This window comes from Syngnathus acus, chromosome 11, assembly GCF_901709675.1.
Source record: "Syngnathus acus chromosome 11, fSynAcu1.2, whole genome shotgun sequence".
NCBI classification, from domain to species: Eukaryota; Metazoa; Chordata; class Actinopteri; order Syngnathiformes; family Syngnathidae; genus Syngnathus; species Syngnathus acus.
Window position 1 is genome coordinate 6,646,527 of NC_051096.1, and position 18,907 is coordinate 6,665,433.

Genomic DNA, 18,907 nt, shown 5'->3' on the forward strand with positions numbered 1-18,907 from the left:
ACAAATATAGGCCGCCCTGTCGTTGCCTCATCCCCTCCCCTCCCCTCCCACCCCAATCAGGCACGCGGTATGATGGATGTTTGGCAGTGGAGAGCTGTTGGCAACCGTCATAGAAAGAACAAAAAAAACTATGTTGGCAACTGGAATGACATGTCAGAGAAATGGAGCTCATTATGAGAAGAGAAAAACCAAATGTTTACAGAACCCCAGACAAAAACTAAATTGTAAATTAAAATTTGGACACAACTAAATGATTCTTTGGTGGCCAAACCTGGGGGGGGGGGGAAAGTTATTTGACCAGCATCTCCATCCAATAGTTGAAAACTATCTGTGGTCATTAAAATTGATTATCAAGAACTGAGCATGACAAATAGTTTTCCCAGTATTGTGCAGCCCTAGTTCCTTGTCACTCAGATGGCGTCAAAGCACTACTTGTGCTTGAATGAAGCTCCTTAATTCACTTCAACTTAGTTCCTTGCTAAAATCATTGCATAATTGCATATTGTGGCCACAATTTTGTCATGTCTGGGGCTCCATAATAAGCCATAAAAAAAAACTATTTGTGAAACATAAATTGGAGTATTACAAAAATATATGCAATGAAACTTTGAAGTCAAAATACTGACAATAAAATACACAAAATAAAGCTTGCAAATAAAATGTAACTATCTGTGTATAGGCTTGTGAATAAGCGTATAGTTTTTGTATATACAACTACATCTGCATCTACTGTTTATATAGCATATATCTATTTCAAATATAACTTGGGCAGAACCCCAGAAGTTCCCGTAAGGCTGCCGATCCAAAGTCAGTAAACAGAGTAAAAGACGCAAACTCACTTCCTGGTTTGGATCGGAGACCGGAGGGTAACTTCGCCATCGTGCGGGGGGGCGGAGCTCGGTTGCGCTTCCTGTCTCTTCACTTCCTGTCAACTTCTTTTAGCACCTTATGCAAGTCAAACCGAAATAGAAATCAAATGATAGCATATGCCAAATGTGCAAATGTACAATAAAAATAACACAAAGATATACTTTTGAAATACGAGTGATGTAAGATGGAAAGAAAAGGCAAATAATAATAATAATAATGTCAAAAGAACTTAAAGCATGCACTTTAGCGAGGAACTTTGAAGGGTAGCATTTTGGGATAGCAGCCCTTGCAGGTCTAGCCTTGAATCTTGCGCAGAATCTCGGTGGAGACAGGCGGGTGGAAGTTTATGGTGTGGTGCCTCAGGCCCTGCGAAGTCTTGTAGCTCTTCCCGCAGCGGCACTTGAACGGCTTCCTCACGCGGATCTGCGCGCGGTGTCCATTCTTGGCGTGGTACTTGATGCCGTTCACATTCTGAGCAGAGAAGACAACGCGCGCTCACTTTCACATGCAACGCTGCACCAGAACCTGTTTTTTTTTTTCTCTTTTCTTTTATAAGCATAAATCTTAAAGAGCGGGCATGGAGCAATCGGGAACACGTCCATAAAAACGTCGACAACTCATAAAGAGCTCTGTCATGTTCACGTGTCAATGTGACATTGAAATTACTTTAATGCCGCAGTAAAAACGTCACTATTCTTAGCTAGTGAAATCAGGTCTCGTCAAGGGTGACTAATCTCCTCAGTAACTTTTTGCTAACTTTTTAGATTGCAGTGGGGCCTCTACTTTTTTTTTTTACGCAACTTGACATTTGCTTATGGGATCACCTTATATCTCTTCTTGCAGCCCGGCACAGGACACGCAAAGGGCTTCTCCTCTCCGCCGTTCATGCACATGGAACTGAGGATGGACTCGGAGCTGATGGCGCTTTCGGTGGTCCACGACTCATCGCTGTCCGAGTCCTCGTAGTCCACCTCTTCTTCGTCGTACTCGCTACCTGTAATCATTCGTGACGATAGTGAGGTTGTGAAAAGAAAAATGGAGTTAGTTTGTGTTGGTGGACCACATGCTCACACACACAGGGAAAAAAGAAAAAAAAAAAAAGACTCCTTGTCCACGTCTGTACGCTCATGCGCCTGTGAGTCAAAGTGCAGGGATTGGCACTTGGAAGGCGATCATTAAGTGGGAGTGATCCCCATTGCTCAGGCTGGAAAAGTACTCTGGAGAATAGTTTCCACTCACATGCACGCACACACCAACAGACACATGCCCCCACTGGCCCCCCCACTATCACGCAGGAAATGCTGCACCTCAGCATGAGGAAATGGATGCTACCCTGGCACATGTGTGTGTGTAAAAATGCAGACCTAACACTACATTTAGGGAACCATTTGGGCTGCTTCTGAGCTGTGCACATTCATATACACAAGCGTGCACACACTCACACACACACTCACACACGAGGCTCCACACAGTGTGACAGCTGCTGTGTAATTAGAAGAGTGTTGACTGGTCTGCTCGCTGCAGGAGCCTCTATATTTAACACGCACACACATGCTGTCTAATCGGGTAAAATGGAGCTCATCCTAGTACTGGGTTGACCCGCTAAAGTTTCCACACAACACTAGCTGCTCATATAGCACAAAAGAATGTTAAACAGTTTGTCCATCATGATTTTATGCTTCAATGCCCATTGGCGTTCTCCATTTGGTGTGGGCATCTTGGCCACCGGGGGGCAGTATAATGGACAGACGATGAAGATTTGTAGGCTATTGAGCAAATGGTCAAACACAGTGCGCACACCTGTCGTACCTGTCGGCGTGCTGCTGCGGAAGGAAGAGGAAGGAGTGATGGGGGGCGTGACCGGCGGCGTCAAGTTGCCGCTGGTGTGGCGAGGGGGCGTGGCTGTGCTGTTCCTCGACACGGCGCCCGTGATGGACAGCGACAATTTGGGGGTGACCTTCTTCTTCATGGTCTCCTGCTCCCGCCGCGCGGCGTCCGTCATGAACCTGACAACAAACGCGTCGCCGGTTATTAACAAAATCTTGTCCGATTGGTGGACACAGAAGATTACATCACGACTGCTGTGCTACTAGTTATCGTTTTCATGACGGTCACTCACAGCCGGGCTAGATTTTGACAAGATCTCATTAAGCTCAACAAACTGCCCGTGAAAATACATCCCACCATCAAAAACATGTTCCGGGGAGACTGCAGATGACATTTACAAGCTCACAACTTGAACAATTACCCTCCCAGCACCTACAAAAAAACTCTCTCTTTCACTTCTGGACATATTTCTCCACATTGCGGCTTGGAGTGATTTAAGAGGGCGGTTTGCCACACTTATGAACAAACAAAAAACACACACACACAGCCCCATGAGCTGTCGTCCTGAGTCAGGCGTCTCATGTCTTCTGTGGTTTTCTCTGCCGCTCTGGAATGAGTCACCGCATTGTCAATGTGGAGGCATCCGTCATTTCGACGCCCCCCGGGAAAACGAACGCACGCAAAGGATTCACACCGATGGCGCAACGCCACCGCCTTAACACTTTACCTGTTGATGTAGCTGAGGGCCAAGTAGGTGGGCTGCTGTTGTTCCTGCTTCTCCAGGACCCGAGGATCCGTGTCTGAAACAGAGGTTCCGTATTAATCAAAGTGACTTATCAGTTCTTCCAGCCTGAGAAATGATTGGAGTCGTCATCACGGTGCCTAATGTACAACACATCGCATACGGTCACGAGTGTCCTTGATGGCTTCTGTGAACACATCATGAGGACCTTCCCAGACTTTGTGTCTTGAGAGTCGCAAAAAAAAGAGTTTCGCATGGGAGTATGGGAGACACCAAGGCGCTATGATGAATATATACAGTGTATTGCTAAAACACAGCCAGACGCTCGCTCTTCGGGGCGACTTCCACTGCCTGAGGGGAGCACCATTAAGTCTGCCTACCAATCTCCCAGGGAAACGAGTGGAGGGGGGGTTGCGATAGGGGCTACTGTGAAGTGCCAGCGCCACCAAGCGTTCAGCATAGAAACACTCAAAGGAATCCAAAGAACCAGCACCGGCCCATAGCGTGCTAGTCAATGTCGTGTAATGGCTATCAGATGGATTTGATAAAGTAGTTGGATCATATCAGTGCAACTGTGAAAAAAACACACCCCAAACACTTTTCCAGCTTTTCCCAAATATGCGTGTGTGTGTGTGTGTTTGTGCGTGCCGGCCATCTTTGGTTTTCAGGCTTTCACACCTCGTAATCTGAAACGAAAGCAGACGTCCGACAGGGCAGGACAACACCGAGGAGACCGGCAAAACAAAAATACAAGACCCGGAAAAGAAACGCACACCCATAATCTGCTACTGCACTAATAGTCCTTTTTTCCCCCCCCAGATTTTCACCCATTGTGAGAGTGTTTGGAACACATCCCTGTATGTTAACCAGCGACATGGTTTGACGTGGCTACGCCGCCGTCTGTGAGGCGAGCCAGGTGCGCAGACGTCGCCATGTTAAATGTGCGCCGCATTTACGACGTCCGCTCGCCTCGCAGGCAGCACAGGAAGCTGGCGGGCAGGAAGGGGAGCTGCTCCGAATATGTTTGACTCATTCCAGTGACTAATGGAGGTGCGTACAGTTTTGGACAGAACATTGCTGCAAATCAAAGTACAACTACAAGAGTGTCTTCATTTTTCTATAGCGCTTGTCCTCATTGGGGTCACAGGTCACGTGGAGATCCCTGCTGACTGTGAATGTGTGTGTGGTCAGTTCTGAAACATCTCAGAGCCTCAAGGCCACGACTGTATTAGCAGCGGCACACTACTGCCCCCTGCTGACTCATGACACCATGTGAGTGTGTGCGTGTGTGTCGATACACGTTTTTGGAAGCAGGTCAAGAATGCACATCTTGTTTTGCAGGCTGCTAATTAAGCCACACACCGCATTTTAACATGTTTCTCAAGCAGCAGGCGACCGGATGGAGGCCAAGAAGTTGGGAATGTAGGAGGGGTTAAAAAAAAAAAAAAAAGAGAGAGAGAGAGGTAAACGTCCCTGTAATTATGCGCCGCCGTGCATGGCGTGGCACTCGGGGGCCCGGCGACTTCCGCCATGCGATGATGTGTGAGCTCGAGTGCATGGCGTGAAAAGAGAGCTTCCACAGTTCCGCTTTGGCGATGCCAGTGCACTAATTGCACCACTACACCCTCACAGGTCATTCAGGAAGTATAGTATGGCACATGGACGTAGAAACACATACTCACGTATACAGCCTTTTCCATGTCACACCTCCCTAAAGAGGATGCAAAAGTTGAGCTTTTAGGGCAAACAGAGTAAAGGGCCTTTTAAATTTTACTGTACAGTACTGTATTATTTTTTTTATTTTAAAGGGGAGAGCAACAACCTGTTGCTGGCCATCTCTGCTAAATTCAACGACACGCTTAGTGAAACACGTCTTTTACTTCTACCTCTAAAATGTTTTTTTAAATAAATATATTAGTTGGTTCTGATTGTTCTGACGTTCATTTGGGAGTGTGACCTAACATAATATGTCACTATTGCAAAGCCTCGCTAACTGCTGATGCAGGCAGATAATGGTCACAAAAGCAAGCATTGACAATATTTGACGTCACGTTCATCAAGTTGCACAGTGCATTCATTGAGAACAAAGAAATTTGGGATTTCCCTACTTTCGCCCCGGGTGTTTTCTCCTTGTTTCAATCTCACCCGCACTCGGCTTCTTTTTTGCTGCCTTTGTTGAGGTCGCTGGGCAGGTTGCTGCGTGTGTAGGTGACACACAAAAAGTGCGCACGGGCAGATCGGCCTGACATCATCACATTCCTCAGACCTGACTTATTGGGACAACAAACTTAACGCTGTCCTCTGAAAACAATTTCTTATGGCTATGTCATTGCTGAGATGTTATCTTTTTATTTGTAGGATGAGGTAGCCGACATATTTTAAGAGATTTTCCCACGGAAACGTTCAATTGGTGTTTACTTTCATGTAAGCAGCAGGATTAGTGTTTGAATGAATGCAGGGGGCGGGACAAATGTTGGACATGCCATCCGAGGCCACAGGAGGTCAGTGTTGTCAAAGAAAATGTGAGGGAACGTCCAGGCCATCAACTACTTAGCGTTTTTATACGAAGGTGTTAGTGTCCCTGACTCCCTATGGTATGAAACGCTCCCTCACAATGAGGCTTTATTCTCATAAAGTTAATACGATATCAGAAAAGATTGTCAACTTGTACCAGTGGAGGCCACCGATGACCAGCTGCATTAAAAGCGAGAGGAACAGCTGGTCATTTAAAAAAAAAAAAAGACATTTCCAACCATCTTCATCAACGTCGTTTTTTTTTCATGTTTACTTATGTGTTCTACAGGAGACTACCAAGAGATGGCCACAGCTATTCTGGGGGATGAATGAGTGGCACACAACGCGTACAGCTAACCCCACTCCTTCCCGGCCCATAAACACGTCCTCTGTTCTGACCCCAAAGTGGTGTGACATCACATCGGGTGTCCTCGCCCCTACCGACGGTCCAGCCGCACTCTTTGTGGACGAGACAGCAGGTTGGCCGAGTTGACGCCGAGGCACACTGCCTCCCTGACCCCTTTTAGAGGCTGCCAGTTGCCATGGCGACTGCCTCCTAGAGACCTCCGGTCTACGCCCACTGTCATCCATCGCTTCCTTCAGACACACCATGAATAGTGATTAGCACTAATCATCTTTGTTGTGCGTGATGGTGTACTGTGGTACAAAAAGCCAAAATGGATTTGTGGATTATCTCAAAAATATGCACTTCACCTCACACTGACCTAGCCCTGCCAAAAATAGCAGAAGTCCGAGTGCTACAAAGGTACATTCTGTACTGTACTTGCTTATGAATGACACAAGATGGTGGGAAATCACTGCTATTGTCTAAATGAAGCTTCTCGACTCATTTCAAATGTACCTACCTGCTATCCAGGGATAGCGCATACACTATACACTGTTGGCATGGATAATAGAACAGATACCCTGCAAAATTACAGTTCAGCATTTGTCACTTTGCCACGCCCATCCCCAAAATCAGATGGGATAGGCCCCAGTTCCCCCTCAACCCAATAGAGGACAATCGTATAGAAAATGGATGACTGGGATGGAATTGAAAGCCTGAACGCCAACGTCACTTGCAAGCTGCAGGCAAACTTCAAATGAAGAGTGCAACAAGTTGCGACGTGTGTATGGGGGGGGTGGAAACCAAAATATGAGTAATGCGCTGAAGTCACTTTAAAGTGACACCAAGATCACGTCAAAGCACTTGAAAGCTGTGATTTATTCATGCGCTCCGACACCTGAAGCAGACGCGTTCAATACACAAGCCAAGTCGCATCAGGCCCGCTGTGGTAAACATTACAGTGTTAGCTGGTGAACCGCTGTCTGCTAAGGATGCGAATTACACTCAAATGCCCCCCCGAGAGAAAATAGAAAATACAGCCCGCGAAGCAATGATTAGTTTCTGTTTGAACGGAATACGAGTATAGTGGAAGCAAAAACATCCCAGGGGGAGGCTGCACGCAGCGTCTGCAGGCTTGCAGCTTTAGCGCGCTAGGCTAGCGGCGGCTAGCGAATTAGCACCCTGCAGCCCCCCCACCTCCCACCCACGGAGGCCGACTCACCGATGTGATTGTCCTCGATGTGGACGATGAGCTCGGCGAGAGACTCGAACTGCAGCCCGCAGCCTCCGAACCTGCAGGAATTGGAGAAGAAGGAAGCGGCGGCGATGCCCGTCATGTTGTTTTCACCGGTGGGTGGGGGGGCGCGCTGGTGCGTTCACCGGACGGGGGTGGGTGGGCAAGGATGGGGTTCTTGCGGGAGACGGGGCGTTGGAAGCAAGGGAGGCAGGCTGGTAGGGAGGGCTTCGGGTTCGGGGAGGGAACGGGGAAGAGTGAGGAGCAGACACCGGGGCAGCCAGACGGGACAGCAGCGGACGCAGCTGGGAGGCAAGCTCGGCGGTGGGTGGGGGCTGCCTGCCTGCCTGCCTGCCTGGCTGGTCTCAGCTACGTCATGACCTGCTTACCTGTTTGCAAGTGTGAAATCGGGAAAACAAACCGCATTCATGATCAGATGATCGTCGCAATTTAACCCCCAAATTGCATCAAGAAATAATGCTGCAAGTCTGGCATGTGCATTTCCAAACCTTGCCTTTTGGCCAATAAAGATGATTCCGATGTGGATTTCTGTTGGCGTGATTGATTTAAATATAAAAATGGCAGTTTGCATCAGTCACTGTTAACAACCACAGGTCTATCTACAAAGCTTACTGATTAATGTGACCCTATAATTGTTCAGTTCAGAGCACTTTGGATGTGTTTATGGTTGTGTGAGTGTGTGTGTGTGTGCGTGTGTGCATGTGCGTGCGTGTGTGTGTGTGTGGCTCCCAGAGAGAGGAGAATGTTCTTAAATCACCAAGGTTGGCTGATCAGGGCCGACTGGGCTCTGTTGGGCCTGTTAATTGACCATTATAACAGCCTGCCATAAAGCACTGGCCACTGACCTGACTTCAGCAAACTCACTCGTGACATGCTGAGAGTACACCCTTGCTCTTTCTCTTGCCCATAAATAAAAAATGAATATGGTGTAGTCGACGGTCATATAAATTCTGTGTCACACTTAATTCCATTCTCCATTAAATTACACAGCAGAAGTGTTGAGGTTGCTTTCAAAAGCAGTGCTCAGGGCAATATAGTCTGCTCAGTGTTTCAAAACTCATTGGACTGTGCTTCACAGTGCAGATGGACAATAGCCCAAAGCAGACTGCAAAGGCGACCATGGAAGAAGTCATTGGGGAAAAGAAGGATGGAAATATTTTAGCCAAGCCAGATGACAGCAATTTTCTTCAAAGCACCACGTGTCACTTTTAAAAGTTATTCTGAAGGGAAATGCCTAATCACACATGGAGTGGTGAAGGTAGATGTAATCCAAGTGGTATTGTCTGCCCCACAGAACCAACCAGAGACTTCCTAGTTGCCGTCATTGGCTTGCGAGTGTGACCGCCTCCTCTAGTTAAGTGTTACTGTGCACTGGCACGCACTCATGCTGTAAAACGTCGCCTAACTTGGCTCAGAACAAAACTCTGATTCACATCCACATGGGGGGGGTCTGTGCACACAGCATGACATCAGCACAACTTCCTGTTTGGGCTTGTTGCCGCGGCCACGCTCATTTGCATAGTCCACTCCATTGGTGGATTATGAGTCAGTAGGGCTGGGTACCATTTCACACTTGTACCACAACAAAATTCTACTCCTCCAGTCTGCCCCGGCCTGGCCCGGGCGCAGGAAAGCCTGACCAAACATGGCAGACGTTAGGGCCACGCTTGGCTCAATGGACAAGTGAATGGACATTCCGTTTGTGCTTTTCAGGATTTGAAACGTGTGTACGCTAACAGTTCATTGGATTGAGGGAACTAGTGCGTGTAATTGCTGTAACTTATTTTAAAGTCTTTAGAATCCAAGGCCTTGGCTCTAGCTCGTATACAGATGCGGAGTTCAAACGCAAAGTCGGCTTATGTACAAAAAGAAGAATAGCAGCACGAGCACTCAAACGAGTACGAGATCCATAAATTCAAACCTGCAAGCTGACAATTATGAAGCAGATGTGCAAGCCACTTGGCAGCTTTCACCATTTAACTATGATTTAGTATGGTACAGTGCAACAAGTGGAACATGGGCTCCTTCTAGTGGTATAAGAAAGAATCGCCGCTTTAAATACAATGCAGTGGTAATGAACTTTTGAAGTTCTATATTTAATCTTAAAGAACTGATTGGTTTAAAACCTTTATTTTGGTACAATTTCTATGTGCAATATAGGCTACATTTTAATTGAAACAAAACTACCATATGGTGATTCATACGGTGATTCTACTGTATTTTATTGTTGGTTGTTATGGTAGCAGTAATTAGGTGTTACTGTGGCTACTGTGTTTTTAAATACAGCATTAAATTATATTTACTATATTTGTTATTTCTACACGCTGCCGCTATTTGTCTATTTTTTTGCAAAAAGAAAACATCTCTAAAAATGTGAACTTTTATTATTCAATTTTAAAACCGGCTATTTAATATTATGTCATACATTTTCATTCATTGATCCACCGTTTTTGCAGATGAATCACTGCCACCGTATGGAGCGAGTTTGACGCCAACTACGACCGCGGGACGTCCCGTCGCGCTGCCGTCAGACAAGAACCCACAAGGCGGTTCGTCTCGACACGAATAGGCAATCCGGTTCGACTTCGAGCTACTGCAGCGGAGGCGTCTCCTTTCACTTCCCGAACCGCCCGCCCGCCCGGCCGGTGTGGAGCTAAGCCCAGCCCACCCCACTGCAATGATTTAGAAGTTCAGGAATCCCACGTGACGTCACAGGGGATGATGTAATGCATCTGTAAATAGAATGTATTGTAATCTCGCAGCAGTCCAACGTGGTTCCTCGCGCCGCTTGTCCCTCTTCACTTGAAGGTAAGCAAGCGGACGTCTGCTGCCCATTCATAAAAGCTGTCCTTGCAACTTGCTGACTTGTTTCATGTTCGTTTCCTTTTCTTTTTTTTCCTTTTTTAACTTCAGTGGCAAGTTTGCGCGTCCCGAAGGAGCGTCTTTTCGCCGGTCGGGAGTCTATTTGGGAGAGTGTGACAGCACAGCGCCGTAGCGCTATTATTTTCGTTTTACGGAACTTTCTCTGGGAAATACAAATACTGTACACTGGATCGTCACTCGAAGAGGACTTGATGCTCAGAAGAACCGGACAGCTTTTTGCTTTGAATGAACTCCAAATGTGATGTTGACATCCGGCGACAACAGGAAGTTAGTATGCATCATCATTACTAATTATTGTTATAGTTATTAGTAGTAGTACCTGTGGCATATGTATTTATTCTATTAAATGGAAAATAATGAAAAATATTAGACTGTATGTCATATCTGACAAGTAATATTACATGTCATTTTTTTATTATTCTCCACGTATGACTTTAATGAAGAATATAACAAAGTAATAGTTACATTCTTAATCATTTACTGTCATCCCATGTGACAGGAAAAATATACATACTATAAACATATGCCATAACAAATATTATAGTTATGAGTCATTTAACTCTTTTAATCACTACAACTTTTAGAATATAAAACACACAAGCTGATGATAGTGATTATTATAATAGTTATGATCATATTTCATTCAGTATGAGATATTGTATACTGAATATTATAAAATCCTGTATGCATTACATTTACATCCTACATGTCGCACATGAAATATATAAGAAGAATATTGCAGGCAGTTAAATAATTTCAACTAATACGATAGTTTCTTCTAAATTTACTATTATAATATGTGACAAATATGAAATATGTATTAACTGTATTATATTTACTATAATGATCACGATAGCAGTCAAATTCCAGTTACTAATCCCACGTGATAAACTGGTGAAAAACAAAAAGATGCCGTCTGGTATGTTGTTGGAATTAGGTATTTAAAAGGTGACGTCAGCCTGCGTTGATGTCATCAGTTTGACAGAAGGTTTTGCTTGAAATGTGCTGACTCGGCTCATTTTCCAAGCACCGCTCAAAGACGACAGAGTGGTACAAACTGCACTGCATCTATCTATCTATCTATCTATCTATCTATCTATCTATCTATCTATCTATCTATCTATCTATCTATCTATCTATCTATCTATCTATCTATCTATCTATCTATCCATCCATGATTCCTTTTTCCATTTTGACACATGCATACACTTGCTCACTCACGCACGCACAAATGAAGTCACCTCCACTTGCCAGAGGTTGGAAAATGGGGGCTGAAGCAGGTTCAAACTTGTCAGGAGTAGGCCGGTGCAGCCCTCTCTCCTCCCCTTTGCTGCCACCTCCTGCCCTCATTCCTTCCTTGTTCCATTCATTGTCGCCTCCTCCTCCTTTCTGCCCCTCTCTTTACCCCACTGCCCTTTCCAGTCCAGCACCTCAATCGCCTCAATCACCTCCATACCTACCTCACCCCCTTCTTTCTTCTTTCCTGATTATTACGTAAATAGTCTGAAAGGCATTACGCTAAACCAGTGTTTCACAACTTATATTACGACCTCACCCCCTTCTTTCTTCTTTCCTGATTATTAAACAGTCTGAAAGGCATGACGCGAAACCAGTGTTTCACAACTTTTACTACGTCGAGGCACCAATGTTGGAACATTGGAATTTTGGTTCGGATCTGAACTCCACGATTGGTGGTCCGGAGCGTGGCCCACTATGGAAAATGCGGGGCCAGCAGTTTTGACACCTCAAAAGTCATAATCACATCACTGGCTTAGAAGAGCTGGTGGGGTCAAGCCCTCTATTTGTCTTGATATTTATACCCTAGCATGACTTGAAATTGATGCATGGCACGCCAAGTATGTGTCCATTTTGATCCCACTACACTGATGATTTGGTGATAATATAGTATTATCTAAAGCAGCAAGATAAAAGTACATGAGAGTACAGTAGTCTCTTGTAATAGACGTTTTAAAAATCAACCGATTAGGCTGTGAGCTCAATCATATACACATGCAAAGATAGCGTTTTTTGCTGCTTCTACCAAAGGGATTGTTTTCCCAGAGGTAATGTTACACCATCTACATGATATATGTAAACATGATCATAGGAAATGTGACAAACTATCTGAGGTTGCGGGATTTGTCTCTGGAAATATAGAAGATGCCTTCTGCATGACATCACCATCAGATGAATAAGATACATACAGCGTGATTATCCTGCTGCTAAACGTGCTGCCCTCATTCTCTCTTTTTGTAGGCCTGCATATGACATGAATGACAAACAGGACAGGCCTTACGTGTGCGAGGCACCTGGCTGCTCTCAGGTCGGTTTCTGGCATTTGAGCAAGGGTGTGTTGACAATTTTTTTTTTTTTTTTAAATATATATCCACTGTACATATTGAGCAGCCAATTTTCATCCTGCAGCGCTTCCAGTTTGAGGAGCATCTAATCATTCACAGACACAAACATGAGATGACCCTCAGGTTCTCCTCCACCAAGACGGATACGACTTTTACCGGTGAGGGAGCACACACAAAAAACATCCCCGCCTCACAAATCCTGTTTTCCCCTTTTTGGTCAGAAACGACTTAAGACAGCATAACAGCGCATAATACAATATAAAATCAGATAAGCTCAGTACCGGCTCGATTTTTTTTTCTTCTCTTTCTCGCAGTGTGTACATTATCCTCCATCAGATTATAGCAAATGATGTCACCATCTGTAAAGACCACTTTAAATTAAAAACACCGGTCGGTTGAGGCGTCGGTACCGCTGAGATGATAGTAAATCAGAAAAGAAAGCAGAACATGTCATCATTGTCATGCCATTGCTTCGACTCATGGCTACGTGACATGGCTGTAACCACAGAAACGTCTGTCTGTCTGTCTGGATGCATACAGTACATGATTTAAAAGCACTCCAGACTCCCCATATGTGTCTCTGCGTGTTCTTCATCCTTTCAAGTATCATGCATGAAATCTTTCCTCCATACAAAGAGCCAGCTGACTCTTGACCCTCGCGTGTTTAGACGACTCAAAAGAGACAGACTGATGCTATCGTGAAGAGGAGCTTCTGTTACACAAAGGCCCTTTTCCAATTAGACAGAACTCACCTTAGTGGAACAGCATTCCGTAATCATCAGATGCTTCAGACATCAGCAGTGGCAATTGCTTTTGACACCACTGGCAAGCGGCTTGTTGCGTGTTAAATTTGGAAAAGTGGTCGAGTCCCATCAGGCACCCTGAAAGAGATTAGAGATGTTTTACGATTTGGAAAATGAGTGACATAATAGCTCAAAGCCTGTTTTTTGTGCCCCCCCCCCCCCCCCCTCCAGACCAGACACCGACCCCGACTCGTTTTCTGCAAAACTGTGAAGAAGTTGGTCTATTCAAGGAGATAGAGGAGGAGTTTCTGCAGGAGCAAGAGGAAGAGGAGAGCAAACAGGTATTCATTGGAGTCATTCATTTTTTTTGTCACAGGCCACATTGAATCAGATTTTGAAATGACAAGCCAAGGAATATAATGAAAAACTATTATTTGCTCATGTGAATATTTATTAGACCTAATTAAAGAACGGAGCAGGCCGTATGCCATGCTTTTTCCAGCCCTGGTGTGTGGCATTCGCATGACTCTCGAGAGCGTCTAGCCACTTCAGAAAATGCATCCAGTTGTTTTGCCGCTCTTTCCGCAGACGGTTTCCCATAATGGGCCTTCTTGTATGAATCAGCAGCAGCAGCAGCTCAAAGCCCAGCTCCAGCACCCACAGCAGCAGCGGCAGCAGCAGCCACCGCTGCACCATCCCCACGCCCATTCGCTGCAACACGCCCAGGCCCACGTCCCAATGATTGGCCCCAGTTGCAGCCTGGCAACCCAGCAAGCCGTATCCTCCTCCATGTCTGGATCGGGCAACAGCGGCCAGGCTCCATCCACACTTACACATTCAGGGTAAGTAATCAGTTAATAAGCATCCTCATCCTTTTGCTCAAAAGTCAGGATAAAAATAGTCAAAGGCAAGAGGACAGCTACTTATTACTATAAACATTACCACCCCCTGCACCCTATGCGGACAGTGAGTAAACAGCTTTCATTGCGCCCCCAGATTATTATTATTATACACTTCAACAGACAGATAGGATTAGACAGCATCCTTTTAGGGTCATGTGTTTCTTCTGTGCACAACAATATATCATTTTATTATATTTCATATTTTGATTTTAATTCCAGCAATATAAGGTATACTACCAACTTGAAGGACGCGTTAAGTAGCCATTCAAATGACAACAAATCAAAATATTAGCGTTCGATGAAAGAACAATGGCTCTGTCAGACAGTAGGCGACCATCTGATTCGGTTTTCTGTACAGTAGATCAGTGAGCAGCTGCATTCAGACAGCGTGTCCACCATTCCTAAATCAACCATGGATCAAGTATCTGAATGTTTCCCCTGATGTTTGCCTTCAGTTTCCATAGCAACTGGGCCCCCTTGGCCGTCAGCCTGAGGGCCCGGCAGAAACTGTTGTGGTTACATCAAGAAATGCTGCTTTTGGACCGTCTGCACTTTGCTGTAAAGCTAAACGCTCCACATGCCTGGGATTCAGTCATGACATCACCGGCGATGACCTCAGCACGGCCGTGGAGGCCCACGCTGTCACGCTGGCTGACGGCCCGAGCCCTCGGATGGAACCGTCCCGTCTCCCTGCTGCGATTCCTCACCTTCTCCTTTTCCCCCTTAGCTGTCTTTTCCCCCCTGTACACAGTCCAATTGCCCTCAATTGTCTATCAAGTATCATTTTCAACGTGAAGACTAGCAAATTCCGAGGTACCACCTGCAATCCATTAAAATCCGCTTCAAGCACACAATGGGACTTCTTTGACTGGAAGTGACAGAACATGTCATGTATTTATCCGCCCTTATTTGATGCCAGCTCCATCTGCCATTCAAACCTGGATATAAATGTCAATTTGCACCTCTGTCTCTAAGCCGCGTGAGTGAAACTCTATTCCTCTCATTGGCCTTCTCTCCGGTTGACAACAGGCCTGTTCCCGGACCCGCCTCCTCCCTCTTCCACATACGCAACAGACACCGTCAACCGCTGCCAGCCTCGCTGCCTGGCCCCCTGCCCGACCCCGCCATGCAAGGGGCATCTGCTCAGCACATGTCCGTAAGTACAGACGACCCGGCTCTGTCTCCGTCCCACACACGAGTGTCTCTATTCCCGATCCGAACGATTCATAAGACGCAGGTAGACTGGTCGAGATGTCCTTGCGGTTGAAATATTCATGGCTGATTGAAAAATTCACTCCTCTCTTGAGGATGAATTATCAAAAAGGTCAGACAAACTGATGGATGCGACCTTGCGGGGAGGAGAATAAAATGTTAATTTTTTGCGTCATTCATTTATTCTTCAGATGAAGAAGCAGATGTCTTGTATAATGGCTATACCAGGCCCCATAAACAACCTGTCCTGTTCTTCGCCTCAGGTACTGAACAGTCAGCTATAAAGAAAATATTTTCTTCCTGTGAATGTGGATGGCTCCCTCCTCCTCTGCTAAGAACATCAGGCCCTATAAAAGTCTGTCGCTGTAGGAGCAAAAGAAGAATTCTTTTTCAGTTCCCTTATAGCAATGTCGCAACCTGTCTCACATAAAAAAAAGAATTGATTTCGAATGACATGCCGTGTAAGTTCAAGGTGGCGTCAAAGGTTAAATATTAACTTGAGGTGACATTGACACAACTACTTAAACATTTGGAGAGTTAAAGCGCTTCATGTACACTTCATTCACTGATGCCCTCGGTCAGAAATATCAACGGCATGTGTCATCTAGGCCAAGGAGATCCATGATGTAATGATAGGTCCCGCCGTCAGAGTGTTTCTATGTAGTAAACAGAGCTGAAATACTCGTGCCCCGTCCTGTTCTCTCCGTGCGTATGTGTGTGTGTGTGTGTCTGGTAAAGCTGGCACAGACAGCTGAGTGATCTCATCCTTGGCAGCCGTTAAATGTGCTCCCTTTTTTCCCCCCCTGTCTCTGGATGGTTGAAGTGGAAGAGGAGAAGGGGAGGGCGGGAGGGAGGGGAGTCAGCTTGCCTCTCTTAAAGAAATATTGTGTAACTTGGAGCAGATAGCAATATTGCCATGGAGGGGGGGTGATGTCATGCTGCAAACATGATCCCTCCCCCTTCCCTCCCCTCCCCTCCCGCTCTCTCTCTGGAGCTCTTTTGCAATCACATTCTCCTTTGTCAAGTGCAGGAGAGAAAGGTGAAATGAGGTTTAAATGAGTTCAGTCTGCCCAGAGTGAAACTGAGAAGTTCAGTCTGCCAAGAGTGAAATTGAGAATGAAGCATTAAAAAAAATCATGGAGGTGTGTTTGGTTGGGTCCGAGCTTATCTGCTGTTTCTAATTTAGTTGGGGGCATGTGTGCACGCTCAAGCTACCATGACAGAGGCGGAAAGTGCTTAATGACGTTATTCACACCAGGACCACAAGAATTGACATACATTTTGGTTTTGAGCCGTTTAACATTAAAATAAATCTTTAAAGGAAGAATTTTATTGGTTTCACCGATGTCATCGATCGACCGGGGTAGCCGAGTGCAAATCACGACAGATTTTCACAGATTCGCTATGTGATAAGAATATATTGCTTCCGTTCAGAGGTCCAAGCAGATGATGGGGCATCACTACCAGCACCCGGTAACGGCCCCCGTAAACAATCCCACGAGTGCAATGATGGAGATAATGTCACAGCGCCACCAAGCTCCTCCACTACATCACCCCCATCATCATCCTCATCATCCTCAGCTCACCGCCCCACCCCTCAGCTACCAACAGCGATGCCATCCCACCCACCCGCAACACCTTGGAAGCCACTCTCACCCATCAAGGAACACACCAGCACACCAATCACCCCCCACCCACCTCTCACAAGGGTCACCTCCCGCACCCACATTGTCTGTACCTGCACAGGTATGCCGCCTCTTCATCACCAGCCGGCTTCTTGAAGTCAATTTTTGGCATTTCAACGTCTGCGCCTGCCCACAGGTATCGCCGCTTCCGCAGCAAATGCACCCCTGTCAATCGCCGCACTCCCAGCATGCACTGCAGGGGGGCGGGACCTGCAGCCGTCGGAGGAGGACGGCCGAGCAGGACCCCGACGAGCGCAGGCAAAAGTTCCTGGAACGCAATCGAGCGGCCGCCACCCGCTGCAGACAGAAGCGAAAATTGTGGGTGTCGTCTCTGGAGAAGAAAGCCGAGGAGCTGACTCACGCCAACCTTCAGCTGCAGGTGGGACACGCCGCTGCCCAACATGAACACACCTTCAGTGTACATGCTTAGAGATGCATTTCGATCTTGCCCAGAATGAGGTGACGTCATTGAGGTCGGAGGTCGGTCAGCTGAAGCAGATTCTGCTCACCCACAAGGACTGTCCTGTCACAGCCCGACAGAGAGAAGCACAGGGCTACAATAGTGAGTAACAACCACATCTGGGTGTGCGCACTTATGCAACCAGTTCATTCCAAAAGCGTTATTGAGACCTCTAATCTAAAATACTGATACGAGTAAAAATGAAATTCCATTTACCTGCAATGGAAAGGATTTTGTTGAATGGTTGCGCATGCACCACACAGGAGCACGGCCAAGAGTACGCAGGACAGCCAGCGAAGGATCAAGCGACCTTGATTGACCGCTGTCTCTGTGTCCAGCTGCAGGGGTGAGCCCGGGAGGAAGTCCCACCCCTGTAGATTCTGCATGTCATCGGCAGGCCATCCAACACAACAGCATCACCACGTCCTCGGTGAGAGGCGCGCCTGGACGCTAAAGATCGGACTAGACAACTTTTTCAGTGTTAACATCCACCGTTCATTCATTCGCTTTGTCCATTTCAAACGGTGCATAAAATGCCTTCTATAAAGCTTGGACAAAATGGTTGCAGCATTGAGGGACCCACATTTCATTTGGCCTTGCTCCTGTCTCTTGCACTAATTTTCAACTATAAATGCTATAAGCTCCTATTTTTAACAAAACATATGCAAATGTGCACCTTTTGCCTTCTCCTCAAAGCAGGGGCAACTTCTAAAAAATGACGACTATATATTTTTCTAAGAACACCATTTTAGTGCCATTGCATCATCATTTCAAAATCAATGTGTTTTTGTTGGAAGCCTTTTCGTGATGCAAGATATCCTTCCAGGCACTTTGGAAATAACTTTCTCTCTCTAGCTGCGCCTCCTGATTGAATTCCTGTTTGCATAATTTAATTTGCACTTGTTTCTTTTTTTTGTACTGTAAAGATGGTGACTGTACATCTATAATATTAATAATAAAAAATCGTATTCTGCTTTGAGAATTTTTGACGTTTGAGTCAGAACTCAAGCGTGGTCGAGAGCGCCCTCTAGTGATTGCTTTGTCGTTACTCTTTTTCAACTGGGTTAGTAAAGTGGTCGATGAAATAATGCTGCAGCATATAGTTCTT

General features: G+C 46.0%; 2 protein-coding genes across 11 annotated transcripts; one reads left to right on the plus strand and one right to left on the minus strand.

Annotated features, from left to right (window-relative positions):
- Nucleotides 1-660: 660 nt before the first annotated feature.
- Nucleotides 661-17,527, minus strand: LOC119129904 (juxtaposed with another zinc finger protein 1). Its single transcript, XM_037263283.1, has 7 exons — nt 17,393-17,527; nt 13,550-13,678; nt 7,522-7,922; nt 3,425-3,497; nt 2,680-2,876; nt 1,695-1,864; nt 661-1,341 (listed from the first exon to the last, which is right to left on the minus strand). Exons 3-7 carry the CDS (start codon nt 7,634-7,636, stop codon nt 1,165-1,167), a joined length of 732 nt encoding a protein of 243 aa, XP_037119178.1. The 5' UTR covers nt 7,637-7,922; nt 13,550-13,678; nt 17,393-17,527; the 3' UTR covers nt 661-1,164.
- On the plus strand, nt 9,952-18,772 carry LOC119129890 (cyclic AMP-responsive element-binding protein 5-like). 10 transcript variants are annotated; one of them, XM_037263263.1, is made up of 12 exons: nt 10,283-10,362; nt 10,468-10,704; nt 12,694-12,760; nt 12,862-12,955; nt 13,772-13,881; nt 14,129-14,382; nt 15,418-15,598; nt 15,846-15,917; nt 17,089-17,400; nt 17,476-17,718; nt 17,793-17,901; nt 18,138-18,772. In XM_037263263.1, the coding sequence occupies exons 2-12, from the start codon at nt 10,679-10,681 to the stop codon at nt 18,251-18,253; spliced, it is 1,584 nt and encodes a 527-aa protein (XP_037119158.1). In that variant the 5' UTR covers nt 10,283-10,362; nt 10,468-10,678; the 3' UTR covers nt 18,254-18,772. The 10 variants fall into 10 exon arrangements, with proteins under 10 accessions (XP_037119156.1, XP_037119152.1, XP_037119153.1 ...); XM_037263265.1 differs by having other exon boundaries at nt 15,472-15,598; XM_037263257.1 differs by having other exon boundaries at nt 9,953-10,362; nt 17,089-17,718.
- Nucleotides 18,773-18,907: the final 135 nt, after the last annotated feature.

Bases quoted from the DNA above. Each gene is read 5' to 3' on its own strand.
- LOC119129904 (XM_037263283.1), bottom strand. From the start codon at position 7,636: ATGACGGGCATCGCCGCCGCTTCCTTCTTCTCCAATTCCTGCAGGTTC. The intron at 1,865-2,679 runs GTACGACAGGTG...GAATGATTACAG, and splicing joins CCGCAGCAGCACGCCGACAG to GTAGCGAGTACGACGAAGAA. The intron at 1,342-1,694 runs GTGATCCCATAA...TTCTCTGCTCAG, and splicing joins GCTGCAAGAAGAGATATAAG to AATGTGAACGGCATCAAGTA.
- LOC119129890 (XM_037263257.1), top strand. From the start codon at position 10,679: ATGTTGACATCCGGCGACAACAGGAA. The intron at 12,761-12,861 runs GTCGGTTTCTGG...TTCATCCTGCAG, and splicing joins AGGCACCTGGCTGCTCTCAG to CGCTTCCAGTTTGAGGAGCA. The intron at 13,882-14,128 runs GTATTCATTGGA...CTCTTTCCGCAG, and splicing joins AGGAAGAGGAGAGCAAACAG to ACGGTTTCCCATAATGGGCC.